Source organism: Centroberyx gerrardi, chromosome 1 (genome assembly GCF_048128805.1).
Source record: "Centroberyx gerrardi isolate f3 chromosome 1, fCenGer3.hap1.cur.20231027, whole genome shotgun sequence".
NCBI classification, from domain to species: Eukaryota; Metazoa; Chordata; class Actinopteri; order Beryciformes; family Berycidae; genus Centroberyx; species Centroberyx gerrardi.
In genome coordinates, this window is record NC_135997.1 from 17,186,133 (window position 1) to 17,200,427 (window position 14,295).

Here is a 14,295-nt window from a genome sequence, read left to right on the forward strand (position 1 = left end):
TTTCTCAAGCATGTTTTTTAGATGCACAACTCCCATTCATTTTAATGGGAGATCACTGTTGTCATGCTTTTCCTTAGTATTATGTTCCTAAATATACCAACTGAAGCAGGGCCTATTGGATGTAGAGAGTTATCACTATGTATTTGACATTTAGAAAAATCTTACCCAAGTTACCTTTTAAAATAACAAAAAAGAAGTAGTAGCCTCCCAGTCCCATACTCCCTCACCCCGGCTCCCCACAGTCTGCCTCCCCTGCATGTTGAACCTTGAGAGGTGATATCTATTACAAGCACAAGTCAGGACCTTCAGGGTAACTTTTCTGTTTTATTTGACTCAGGGAAGTTTTTCGTTTTTCAGAGTGTAATCTGGCGACATGATCACACTGGTTTTACCACCTGATAAAGGAGTCTTGTTGGACTTATCCGTCCTGTCCTGTCCGTCCTTAGTTCCCCTCCGCGCCCCTGAGCTCAGCCTCACCAGCCGCAGCCCCACCGACATCCAGGTGTCCTGGCAGCCGCTCCCGGACAAGCTGAGTCGCGGCCGGGTCTCAGGCTACCGCCTGTCCTACCGCACCAGCGCCGAGCATGCCGTCACGCAGATGGAGCTGCCTGGAGAGAAGACCCAGCATCTCCTGGAAAACCTGCAGCCCGACACCATCTACCTGCTGCGTATTGCCGCCGCCACCAGCGTGGGGTGGGGTGAGCAGTCCGCCTGGACGTCCCACCGCACTCCAAAGGCCTCCAGCGCTCAAGGTACAACACCGGAAAGTGTCAGCTTTAGACAGAAGTGAAGATTGTAATCACAAAGATACAATCAAACTTACTTGAATTATGTTTTTTTCAGCTGATGTTGCGTTGTTTAATTAGTTATTGTCTCTCATCTTTATGAAAAATCCTTAAGGTACACAGGTTCAGAAGCAGTGTCTGTTGTATCTGACATGGCTCATCCTGTTTGTCACAGTAATACACATTCAAGCACATGGTGGCATTGGTAGCCTATGAAGACTACATGGTTCCGTTGTCAGCAGTATTGTAATGCAGTGAAGATACCGCCCCTCTCTGCATTCATGTAAATCCACAAAACAAACCGTCCACAATCTCCCACAAAACAAACCGTCCACAATCTCCCACTAAACAAACCGTCCAAGCTGAGATCAGTCTGCCTCGCAGGCACATAGAAAACATATTAACCTCTACACAGAGACACAGTTGACCCAGGAGGCTGAATTGTCACTGAACCTTTCTTCTTCTCAGCTCTATTTGGACCATGAGAGAGCGCCAGGAGAAGAGCTTGCTCTAATAATCTTGTTAAGGCATTGCGTTTGTTACTCTGCGACCTTTGCCCTGCACTGTCAGTAACATTGGAATGGCTTCAGTCATGGGTCATAAAAAGGGGGACCCAGGCCTCCGGGTGGGAAGGAGAATATGGCTGTTTAGAGCTACATCTGAGGCTTCGGTGTGGGGGAGGGGAGGATTCGTTTTTCCTGCCTATCCCTATTGCTCTCTGTCTCCATTTTAAAAGGACACAGGAATTTAAGCTTCATTCCCTCTGTAAAACTAAAAACCTGTGAATTTGTTTCATCACTAGAGACTCTATCTGGTCCCTAATGCCGAGTGAAGTGGCTAGTAAGGGATCTGAGGGAAGTTGGACCTCTGATGGGAAACTCCTGGACAGGAGCCTCTTATGTCCATCAGATAAATCCTGCAAACAGCTTGGTGGAGAGATTCCTGTTTTCTAAGAACAAGGCCAGCAATTAGTGCCGCAGTGATCATTAACTGTCTTGTATTTGATTCAGACTTTAAATCACATGGTACAGATAGCGGAACAATATCTTTGAACTCTTGTTTGAGTAGTTTACATTATTCTGCTTCACTTTTTATATACTGATTTGCTTTGCTCCAAGGTTCTAAATTGACTAAGAAAAGAGTTACATGGGTGCAGATAAAGGTTGTATGTCTTATATTCCCGCTGTATCTCATAATCGAATGAGGAGTTAATGGAATTACATTTAGAAAATATTCATATATGTCACTGTAGGATAATACACCATCTGAACATCAGACAAACTCAAATCTTTTTCTGACTTTTACCTCTCTGCAGTTCCTCTGGCTCCTGAGCTGCAGCTGGAGCCGTTAAACTGCACCACCATCATCGTCCGCTGGCAGCTGGCAGTCAGAAACTCAGCCAGCGTCCAAGGCTACAGACTCTTCTACCACGAGGAGAGCCAGCCTGAGAACGCCCCGATCCAGCTGCGAGCCTTCGATAACAGACACACCATTGGAGGCCTTGGTGAGTTTTGTTTCGCCTCATTTTGGGTTACTCATTTGGTTTTATGTCCCGCCACCGTGGTACCTGGTGTGCAGGACATTATGGTGACATCTGTGTGTCTTTCTCTGTATAGACAGCAGGGTAGATGATCTGAATAGATTTTTGGAGAACCTTGCTGCATAAATTTGCATGTTAATGAGGAATTTCAAGAAACCACTGTAACGCTTTCATGCTTTAAAATGCAAAGTACATATTAATTAGAAATATTTGCTAATTAATGCATTAATTAGCTTACTTAATGACCTCATTAGCATAGCTGGTTATGTTTAATGGTGGTCTCATGGTGATTATGGGTCAAGTGCCATATAGTTCACATTTAGTTACAGAGAAGCTATGGAGGAGGAGAAAGAGAGAAATATGACAACATAGGTGGTTTTGAGCCCAAAGTGTACAGTGTATAAACAGTTTACCTGGCAAGTACAGTAATCCACATGACCCCCAGAACATCATGCTGTAATGAGCTTTTTGTTTCTTTTTGCCATAATACTGGGTTTTAGCAAAATAGTCAAACAGAGAAATTACACACTTTAATAAAAGTGATTGGGACAGATATTGTGATTCACTTCCTCCTTTTTGTCAACCAAAATAAAGTAAGACTTCAGCGATAGCAAGTACCATTTAACAGTTTGATACTAGTTTGCATTAATGAACATGTACAGGTCTGTACAAATGAGTGTGAGACACCCCTAAGGATTTCTTTTTAAAACTGATATCTTCACTGGTTAGCCTAAAATGTTTGGCTCACAACTTTGGGGTGGGCAAATGAAATAACAACCAGCAGCAGCATCCATTGACAGCCAAGCTGATGAGTGATTAATTTGCTCAAGTCTTTTCATGTGGCATGCAGAGGTTCATTAGGCCGGGGACGAGCCAACACCCCACCCACTGCCATGACCTCCCAACCTTTGTGCAGGATTTCAGTGTGTGTCTATTCAACAGCTGCTGGATGGTGTTGGGTATATCGCGGCTCCTCTGGCCTTCAGGTCAGATTCATTTTGCCGTGTTTGAGAGTGGAAAGCAGTCCCAGGCCAACGCAGTGGACAACTGACCATCTGTGGCCAGAGGAGGTCGGCCAGGTGGTCAGCAGCTGACTTGTAAATCAGGAAGCTTGGGACTAGAACGGGATTAGAAAGAAAGTCAGAAAGAAAGGAGAGGAGGCGGTATAAATTACTATACGTGTTACTCTCACTTCTGCAGCCATTTTTTATTCAGTTCAGTGGTTTGAGACACTACTACCAATACTACTAACACTACTACTAGTATTACTACTACTACTATTACTACTACTAATAATACTACTAATAATAATAATAGTAAAATTATAATAACTTCCCACTGCTCAAGGTTTCAGTGTAATGATATCTTGATAACAAATCAGAATAATTGAGAAATGCCTTTTGTAGTTTGTTGTTTTGTAGCATCTGTGTTTTATTAATTTTATTTTTCCTTTGTTATTTCATTTTATTCATTTTAATTTTGCTAGAGGCCAAACCATATTGACGTGTATGATGATACTGACTAGTTCAGGAAGGACATATCTATAGTGGTTTGTTCGAACTCTTAGTTCCTCATCAAATTTCATTGAATGTTGAATGAATGGTAGCAGGGAACAATCACAGGTGCGGTAAACAGATAAATATGAAGCCAATCGGCAAAATAAGTAAAGGAATCAAGAAGCATCAAAAATACAGCTTGGGTTAAAAAACAAACCTAAATGATCTTTTTGTTCCTCTTTGATAAAGCAGCATTGCAGGGCCATGTTTTGAAGAGAGGGAAGCTGTTATTGTGGAGGGAGATTTATTATGTGTTTTATGACTGCTTTGAGCAGAGTTGCTGGAGGAGCATTGACATCAAAGACTCTCATTGTGTTTGGCTTTGAGGGCCACAAAGATAGTTTATTAGCCAAGAGTCAAAGGAAATGCAACCTCTCACCAACTGAGCCGGGGCCAAACAATGAGGGTTTCTTGTGAGCTCACTATGTTGCAGCTCTGCCATCTTTCCTGGTGAGTTAGCTGCAGCACTCTCCACGAGGACAGAGGTGTGTAGAGCAGCATCTGACCTCCCATGTGGCAGAGAAACCTTGCTGTTTACAAGGAATCTGACTAAACTGCTTTAAAGCTTTTTACCCATTACTTACTTTCTGATGACTTTGAGCTTTATTATTAATTATTGGTATTACTATTATTATCAGAATTATTGTAATTACTCAAATCCTTATTCTGCTTCATATTCCTTGATATAATAGTGATGTAAGGAACTTCATATGAGGTGTTAGATGAACCATTTGACTGTTTAAAGCCTAATAAACTCAACAGTAATTGCCTCTAATAATACCTCTTATTTAAAGCAAGGTGTTTACATCAATTAATGACAGTTTGCAATGTTGATGTTTACTCAGAAGTGAGCAATCCCTAGTTTGATATGACCTGAATGGAAAGACAGTGGAAAGGGGATTAGCTTAACAAGATTTTCACAGCACAAGCTTTGTTTTAACACCGGCAACAATGATATGACGTGAATGAGCAGGAAAGAGGATGAAAGTTAATCCTATGAAAAGATTTATCAATTTGTGATTTGCGTACATTCTGCTATCCTCCTGCATTTGTTTCTAGATAATTCCTAAGCAGGTGATCTTTACACATTTCATGTACTTCTACTGTAAATGAGATTCACTCGGCCTGATGTTGCACACACCAGCCTATATTTTTGTTGCCAATAAGATTGATCTCTAAAGTACCGACTGTGACAAAACTGGACGCTGCTGATTCATCTCTGTGTAAAGGTACAGAAAGACTCGCTCCGAGCCGGCTGTTAAAATACCACTTATGACCATCCGCAAGATTGAAAGCACACCCTGAAAGAGAGGAATGTGTTCGAGGGGCTCCAGTTGTGTGTATAAATGACATGGTGTTGAAATACTGCGACCTTTCCACGCATGTGTATTCTTCTCATGGCCCATTAGAAGAACATGTAGTTGTCGGCGGGGCTAAAATACCTTTCATACCTGTTGGCACCAGAGCTGTGTGCACACAACTGTAAATTTATCTTGTAGCTGTAGGCCGACATGCGCCTCGTCCAGCGCTGTTTCCTCTGATTAAACACCGGGAAGAGCCTGCTTGGTGTGAAAACTAGATTTGTGTTCTGGCCGTCATTTGAAAGGTCATTTTGTGGTTACTTGCCTGTGTGTGTGTCTGTGTGCCGATTTTGTGTGAGTGAGAGCCAGAGAAAGAAGGGGCAAGAGCAAGAGATGATAGATGCTGGTGTGCGGGTCAGAGTGGGAGTTGACATTTATGGCCCCTGTTCAGGCCCTGCCTGCCGCGGCCTGGGGGGCCTTTCACTGGGGAGAACAAAACCTCGGGGGCCAACAGGCTGTAAAAATCAGGTGACCACAAACAGCTCAAAAAATTCCCTTTAATACAAACTGGCATTATTTATGGGAGCAAAGCCTTGTGAGATTTATCCCTATGGGAATGACAGGAAAATGTCTTTACTGAAGGCAACTAAAGCAGGTTTAAAAAGTAATAGTGGCACACTTTTATATTTTATTTCTCTGTCTAATTCCAATGCTATATCAGTGTCTAATAGAAACATGTATTCCTGTAATTTCAGAACATTTAGCCAGTTGTATCCACACCCGATGATTATTGCGTACTATTGTGTGGTTATTTAATCACCATGTTCTTATCTTTGATAGAGATTGGGTGTTCAATGGACTGGACACATCTCTTTTAAGTTGTTGTTACTGTTTATGGATACTTACAAACCGCACAGAAGATATGATTTGGTCACTTTATATAATGCAGTAAATTAGTTAGTTAGTAATTAGTAGCAGTAGCCTCAGGTATGTTTGAAAGAGCTGCAGCGCTGTGGTCCGTTGCTAATGAAGTGTAACACTGAGTATAAAATTGTCCATGGAAATATTCTCCTAAGTTCTCACTCTCCATTTTGTTTTATTAGCATGCTGTGTCATCACCTATTAAGTGCCATTTTATTTTGGCTCTTGGTGTTTCCCTGTTTTTCCACTCACTTCCTCAGCTTGACCCTCCCCCTTCACAGAGAGGCCAATAACCCCTCCTTTTGCAGGATTTAGCTTGCCCAGATTCCATGTCAAAGGTCGTGGCCCAGATGTCACAGCTTCCCCCCTCTCGCAGCCCCTCTCCCGCATAATTACGGCAGGCCCATTGTGTTGTGGGGCTGGGTAGAGGTGCATACTGAGGGACTCTGCCTGCGCCTCTTTAGAGGTGGACACTGAGGCATTACAAAAGCCCAGGCAATGTCCAGAACCCGCTTGACTGTGGAGAATAAAGTTGACATTATACGTAAAGTATAGACCTGTTTTTGTTTGCGTCTGGCAGCAGAAGATATAAATATATCAGTAGAGATGATGACTTCTCTTTATTCTGATCAACTCCCTGCTGAATCTTGACATGCTAGACATTGATCAACACTATGTAGAGAGAAAGGCTTCTTTTTCCTCCTTTTGCATATTTGCATGCAAATGCGTATATTATCAGCAATTCATAATCCAATTTATATCAAGTAATTATTACACACTTAATGCAGTTTTTCTCCCACTCTCCTAATAGTAATTGTGTATAAACATTCAGGTTTAGGCTACAGGGACGATCCTGAGCAGAAAAAAGGGGCTCATCTCATATTCCACACCCATGACCTCAGATTCTTTCAGAGTTTTATCTCGGCCTGACCTGCTGGCCTGGACTGGCTCCACTGAAGCTCCTCGGGGCCGGGGGTCCACGCAGCTCAGCTCCACCCCTCTTAATCTTCTCTTACCGATCCCCCTCCTGTGGTCTCCCACTTCCCTCACGCCCCTCAGTAGCTGTTTTTGGAGCCCAGATAGTACTATAATAATATTAAGAGGGTTGCTTTTGTGTTCAGTTGTGCAAATTACAAATACTGGTACTTGAGCTTTCCATTTCTGTATGTTTCCAGAGCCAGGAAGAATGCTGGACTGGAGCCTAAAGATGCAATTTGTTAAACAGCTTGACAGTTGACATTAGCTGGCTAGTAAGCACAAACAGTTTAGGGGTAACACTCATAATAACTTATATTTCAAATGCACAGAAGCGTGCATCAAACGTAATTTCCACATCAGAATAACAAAAAGTGAAAGTGGCCCCACTGCCAAATCCCAAAACCTCTCACCTTTCCTCTGCCTCTTAACACACTTAAACATTTTGGAGCAAAAAATTAGTCAAATGTTATATAGGTTGACAAGCAAAAAAGTGCATAAATGATTTTCACCTTAGAAATCGTGTGAACAAGCATGAGAGAAAGTAAAGTGGTTGGAGAAACGGTTTGCATTTGTTTCCCTGTGTCAGTCCTGCTGTGCTGTATAAGCTTACAGAGTGGAGAAGCACACCAACCCCAGTAACTAACAGCTATACTGTTCCCAAAAGCGTATTATTATATAATGAGGACTTTCAGGGTGCCCTTTACAGAGGTGGAACGTAATCCATCGATAGGCTTTATATACCGGTCAGCTTCTTTCTGCTGGCCATTACGTCCAGTGGGTTTATCTGTCTTGCCCTTCAGTGTTGTACTAAAACTGGCAGTTGCCTAAAGTTTCAGTGCATTATTCAGTGAGGAAGTCGGTCATAGTCACTGAAGAGTCTACAGATATTCAGTCACAATACTGTATGCAATATTTGAACCCTGATTATAATTCTTTTAGAGGTAAAAAGGAACATTTGTTCAGATGGCTTTTGTTCAACACGGGGTCTTTAGGGTCACTGATGCTGGCAACTGCTGTTGACCGACAGCGTTGTCCTTCCCAGGAGGTTTTGTCCGTCGACTTAACCCCCGGGTTCTGGAGCTGAATAGGAGTGGCCACTGACCACTGACCAGCAGCCTGACTGGGGCAGGGGGGAGGTCATCTGATTTGCAATGAAAAGGCCGGGTGACAGGGTGATGGATAGTGGAGGTCCTCTGTCCTGCTGCCCTGAGTGGAGCAGAAACTGACCAAAGGACTCACAGCAGCACCGAGCATCTGCCGCAGTGTCTTACCTCTCTTTCCCACCACACCGTCAAACCCGAAACCTCACTGACCCCACAGCCACAGTCCAGGTCCCTTTTATCTAGGAGCCCCACCTCCTGTTGGTTGAAGAAATCACATTGCATCTGTCTTGGTGTTATGGCCCACAGTGAATTACTACATTAAATACAGAATGGTGGTCTACTTAAATCTATGTCTATACTTGGAAAAAAGGAAATGACTGGTTGCTCTATATTGTCGAACTAGGATCAAAAATGTATCGGGTGCTCTTGGAAAGCAGGGAAAAAAAGAGTGCTACAAACAAAAGGACAGTCCAGGCACTCCAAATATAAAAATATAAGGGTTTAAAGCCCTGAAGAAGACCTACAGTGGTCGAAACATGTTGGCTTTTTTAATGATTTAGCCACTAGAATAAAGGCTTTTTTAAGTATTTTCTTCCTCGTGGTTATATTTTTATATTTGGAGTGCCTGGACTGTCCTTTTGTTTGTAGCACTCTATGTCTATACTTATTGAGGTCTAGATCCGAGACCCCACAAAGACTGTATTTTACAGCAAGCAGTGAGGGTTTTTCATTTGTCTATGATGTGATTTATATTAACATTTAATCTTCTCTCTTTCTGATTGTAGATCCAAGGAAGAAGTACCATGTGAAGCTCCTGGCTTACAATTTCATCGGAGATGGCTACCAAGCAGACCAGACTATCAGCACCCCTGGATGTGTCTGTAGGTCCTACAAAATACTTGAAAAGACATTTTCCTTGGAAAAAATGCACACCAGCAACAGTGTATGCACCTGAGGCATAATGTTATTTCTGTGTTTCTAAATCCGGTGACTTGAACATTTCTCTCTCTGTATCTGTCAGCCGTTAGAGATCGCCTGGTGCCTCCTCCGCCGCCTCCTCACCATGTGTACGCCAAGACCAACAGCTCGACCGCCGTGTTTCTCCACTGGGGCCGGCCGGCTTTCACTTCCAGCCAAACGGTCAACTTCACCATCCGCTGCAACCCTGTAGGCCTGCAGAACGCCTCCCTGGTGCTCTACCTGCAGACGTGAGTGCTTCCTCTTGACACATTACAGCGGCCACTTTTCACTTTTTAACTGCACAGAGTCTGAATTCCTTTCCTTTTCAAGGGAGGGGGGCAGGGAAAGGGAAGATTTATTAACTCGTGTTCATTCAACTGTGCTTGTTGTGCAGCTTACTGTATGATGGCTTGGAAGTTCTTTTCATGCTACATTTCAGCCATTATATTAATACACTGATATATTATTAGCAGTAATATTGGCACTTAAGCAGTAAAGTTGGTTATCACAGCCCAAAGTCAGCTGTAACCTCTCCAATCGCCTCATCTAAACTGTTTCCCGCACTTTACAACATAATCAGTCGCAAGAATAGCACGAGTTACCTCTCGGCAGCACTTCAGTGTAAACAGTTGTTGGGGAAAGTTTTCAGATCACCACTGGCATGTTTTTTTTCACCGTCAGCATTCAGCATGGTTCCACAACTCCATCTGCTGGGCAAATCCTTGAGGTTAAGCCTCTGTTATTGCTTTCTCTTGCAGGAGTGAGCAGAGCTTCCTGGTGCGAGATCTGGAGCCAAACACCAGGTATGAATTTGCCATCCGCCTCCACCTCGACCAGCTGTCCAGCCCCTGGAGCCCTGTGGTGTATCAGAGCACTTTCCCTGACGGTGAGCATCTCTAAATCTAAATAATTTCACTTAGCTATAATATGTTAGTGAATGGAGAATGGCTGAAAAAGTTTGAGAGCCACTGCTTTAGTTTAATCTATTGAGTCGTTCCAGTAGCAGTTTCCTCAGTGATCCTGCTCCTGATACTCTGTTGTAGTATTTATGGTATGTATCTTTGTCAGTTATTTTATTTGACTTTGGTCTTTTCCTCCATCCCAGCCCCCACACTGCCCCCCTCCAGTGTGAAAGTGACTCTTATTGAAGAAGACACAGCGCTGGTATCATGGAAGCTCCCGGACGAGCCCAACTTAGCCGTGACACGTTACACCATCCTGTACGCCTCCAGGACGGCCTGGGTCGCTGGCGAATGGCAAATCCTGCAAAGAGAAGGTAAGGACGAGTGGGGAAAGAGAGGCATAGAGGAAGAGGGGCTGCAAGCTATAAACTACTGTTCTACAGGGGCCCAGACCCACAAAACCTGTCCCTCTCCCAGATAAATGGACCATTGGAAATCAGTAACTCATTTCATCCTCCAGTCCTGCACTCTTTGTGTTTCCTGGCTGGTGCTAGATAGGCCGAACACACTCCTTTTGTCTCACTAATGAAAGAACAATATGGACTTCTTTTGTGGTTAAAAGGAAGAGTTTGATTTAACTTTCTATTGACCTTATTCTACCTGGAAGAGCGAGTACAGTTGAGCTTTATGTTCTACTGTTGTGTACCAAGCTGCTCATCATAGTCAGCTAGTTGTAAAAAGAGTTTTACCTTAAATCATGTTTGGACATAACCCTTGCCTTCTCCCACAGGGGCAAAATGATGGTAGATATTTTTGAATATGTTTTCACTGTGGATTTTACTGCAGGACTTTCTACAGTTGAGACCATAATTGCAAATGGTTACTCTAAAGCAAGATTCACAATTTCTTGTCAAGCTGTCCACAGAAAGAACAAAAACGCGTGCAACAGTTCAGCAGTTAGTATTTTTTCTTTGTAGGGTGAACCTGCATGTAGACTACAAGATGTGTGAAGAGGCCAATCTGAGTTTGTATAATCAGTGGGAATTGTATTGTTCTATAGTTTAAGCATAGTATTACTCTTACTCCACACAACTGAATGGACAGGCTCACAGAGATATAAATTGTAGGTGTGTTATGTTTGCTGGGATTAAGGCTAAAGAGTTAGAAAAAAAGTTAATGCACAGCACTCACAAAAACAACACATCAAAATGCCCCAAAGTAGCAGCAGATGTTCTTTCCCACCGCCAAAAAACAAACCACTTCTTGGTAAAGCAAGCTTTCCCCTCAAAAGCTGATGTGTGGCAGTAACTAAAAAAGTAGTTGTTGGTTTGTGGTTCATGTGTAGCCACAGATTGTGCGCAGCGTAGGTGTTATTAAGAGCAGATGACCCCAGGAAACACAGGCACCCAATCTTTCCCCCTTTGCCTCTGGCGAAGGGGTCAAAAGTGAAGCTGTTCACAAAGCCCCCCTGCCCTGCCCCAGCCCCCTATCACTTAAATCGAGCTTCCCCCCTCTGACAGTTACTGGCCACGGCGGTGAGGAGGCTGGGTGGTACTGGATAGGGGAATGTGTATGGCTCTGATCCCTGACCCCCTGCTCTGCCCCTGAGAGGCTGGTCACAAATAGCCCCTCACACCCATGAGGATTGTTTTTATGTTTATTTTTTCACCGCATTACAAAACCCTGTTCTTCAATGGTCGGCTGAACTATGCTAGGATGCAAAAAGTCAGGGGTGTAGTGTTAAAGTGTTTGGACGGCAACATACTTTTTTACACATATTCTTATTATTTTGGATGTGAAATGACACAATTGTTAGTTTCAGTTCGAGGGGATTTTCAGCCATCAGATGCATAAAAGTATTTGGACATATTGTCACTATATTCAGTTAAGTTGCCAACTTTAGTATGTAGCCAAATATTCCACAATCTTAAATATCACTAGAAAATCCCTATCACCACACTCTATCACCAGATCTTATACCTTTTAATACATGTGTCTACCTCATCTCATTTACCCAAACCATGTACTACAGAGTGTCTCAGAGTAATTTAGAGTAAGCGGGGTCACAGAATACCTGGATGTGAATCATCAGATATGCACTGAAATGCAAATCTGAGGAAAGTTTATTTTCCATGTGTCTTAATGGCCACAATCATCTTGTTTGAAAAACCCAATCCTATTTAGAAGCATATGAAAAATGCGTAGTTCAACAGCACAGCTAAATCTCATTGACAGGGGGCATCACCATGGCGCTGCTGGAGAACCTGAAGCCCGGCCAGGTTTACTTGGTGAAAGTTTCTGCATCCAACGAGATGGGCGACGGACCGTTTTCTCATACGGTGGAGCTGGCGGTGCGAGCTGATGGTTTATCCTCGGGTCACGTTCCCAGACTCTCCCACGGCTCCCTACACACCACAGGTCAGTGACGACCAAGTCTCCAGGGCCGGGCGTCCGCTCACAGCCATCACATGGGGGAATTTTTACTTTTTAAAGTGTTTTACTTACAGTATAGTTATTCAACATTATCCTCATGACAGCATTGTTTGACATCTTGTGATTGGAGTCAGAATACACACTGCTATACACACTTGAGACTGTAATATGATAATATTTTGGGTTTATCTGACAATATTGATACTTTGCAGTTTTCTCTGATGGCTTCTACCACCTGGACCAAAAGTCAATGACAGGGATCATCGTGGGAGTCTGCATCGCACTGATCTGCATCATCATCTGCGCTTTCATCATTGTCTGTAGAGGCAAAAACAGGTAATTATCTGTCCACACAGTGATAGTAGTGCTCACCGTTCTTCATAGGGGTGACAAGGCAAAATGTAACCTTTTTTCTTGAGTATCCTCTGTCTTCAATGTTGTCATGCTTGTTTCCCTCCAGGAAATTTTCAGCTGTTAAAATGCACAGACAAGGAGCGAACGCCACCGCTGCAGGTCATCTGGGCTCTGAGGGACAGGCTGAGAACGCTGATGTGATGGTGCCCATGATGAGTAGAGACCATTATATTGACGCCAAGGTACTAACCCTTAACACTTACTACAGTATGTAAGCACATCAGAACCACGTAGAAAGACAGAAGACAAGCAAAGCCGTTGAAAATTGTACCAATATCAATCTTACAGAGAAACGTATATTTGTCACCATACGTTATGAAGTATAATGTGGTCAGTTTTATTTAAGGCTCATACTTTTTCATACTTTTTCATTTGTAGGGAGGAACAAATCTAATGATCAATTGTCTTGGACCTGTTCACCCCAACACCGAGAAGAGAAAGAAGTGGTTTTCCTTCAGCAATGAGGAGAAGAGGAAGGCTCAAATGATGCAGGTAAGATTGAGAATGATGAGTCCTTCAGCCTCCTGAATTGTCATCAGTGGTTTACAGTTTGGTCGGTTTGAAATTATCCCACAATGCATTGTTTACCCAGTGTTTCCAAACTGGCATGCGCTGACAAATGCGGATGTTGACATTAAGATCTTTGTTCTGCGGGAACAGTTAGGTTGCAGCTGTCCATATTAACTGGTCAATATACTGCTAAAAAGTTCATATTAACTGAACGAACACTTTATCTGTGGTGCAGAGCATGAGACACGGAGCGGCCTCCTACCCGCCGGGCAGCACAGTGTTGTGTTATGAGGAGGAGCTGTCCACGTCTCCGGACCAGCCCGGCACCCTGCAGGTCCTGCTCCGGCCCCCCGGCGACACGGAGGGCTCCTCCACCAGCGAGGGCAGCCACGAAACGGGCGACTCGGGCCGCTACTCTCACGACGAGACGGAGATGACCAACCTGTCCTCCGGTCCCAGCAGCCGGCCCCCGTCTCTGAGAGCGGAGGACAGCGAGGGCTCGGACTGCAGCGGCTCAGCTGAAGGGAGCGAACAGGAGAGCGAGCTGAAGGAGCAAAGTCCGCCTGAGCTGAAGTCGCTGGAGGCCGCTGAGAACGGATGCCATCGCCACGAAGCCCAGAGCGGTTCCCAGTCTGCACTTTCTCTCTAAGTGTGTGTGTGTGTGTATGTGTGTGTGTGTGTGTGTGTGTGTGTGTGTGTGTGTGTGTGTGTGTGTGTGTGTGTATGTGTGTGTGTGTAATAAGGCGGTGGTATACTTACACCGAAGTTGAACTTGCCCGAAATAGAAATACAGTCGAGCACGTCACCTCATAGAAATCTGTGTTTACTCACTACAGCTTTGTATTGTTTATTTACAGTGAAGGTACATGAAGATTAAGAGGTAACCGTAACC

General features: G+C 43.8%; 1 protein-coding gene across 1 annotated transcript in view; it reads left to right on the top strand.

The window, feature by feature from the left end:
- prtga (protogenin homolog a (Gallus gallus)) overlaps positions 1-14,052 on the top strand; it is a 32,356-nt gene extending 18,304 nt beyond the window's left edge. The window contains exons 9-19 of the mRNA XM_071910302.2: positions 447-752; positions 2,101-2,289; positions 8,970-9,065; positions 9,206-9,392; positions 9,903-10,030; positions 10,250-10,420; positions 12,282-12,464; positions 12,692-12,815; positions 12,940-13,075; positions 13,272-13,385; positions 13,639-14,052. Of these exons, the coding sequence (XP_071766403.2) occupies positions 447-752; positions 2,101-2,289; positions 8,970-9,065; positions 9,206-9,392; positions 9,903-10,030; positions 10,250-10,420; positions 12,282-12,464; positions 12,692-12,815; positions 12,940-13,075; positions 13,272-13,385; positions 13,639-14,052 (2,048 nt within the window). The remainder of the gene's footprint in view (positions 1-446; positions 753-2,100; positions 2,290-8,969; positions 9,066-9,205; positions 9,393-9,902; positions 10,031-10,249; positions 10,421-12,281; positions 12,465-12,691; positions 12,816-12,939; positions 13,076-13,271; positions 13,386-13,638) is intronic.
- The last annotated feature ends 243 nt before the right edge of the window (positions 14,053-14,295 follow it).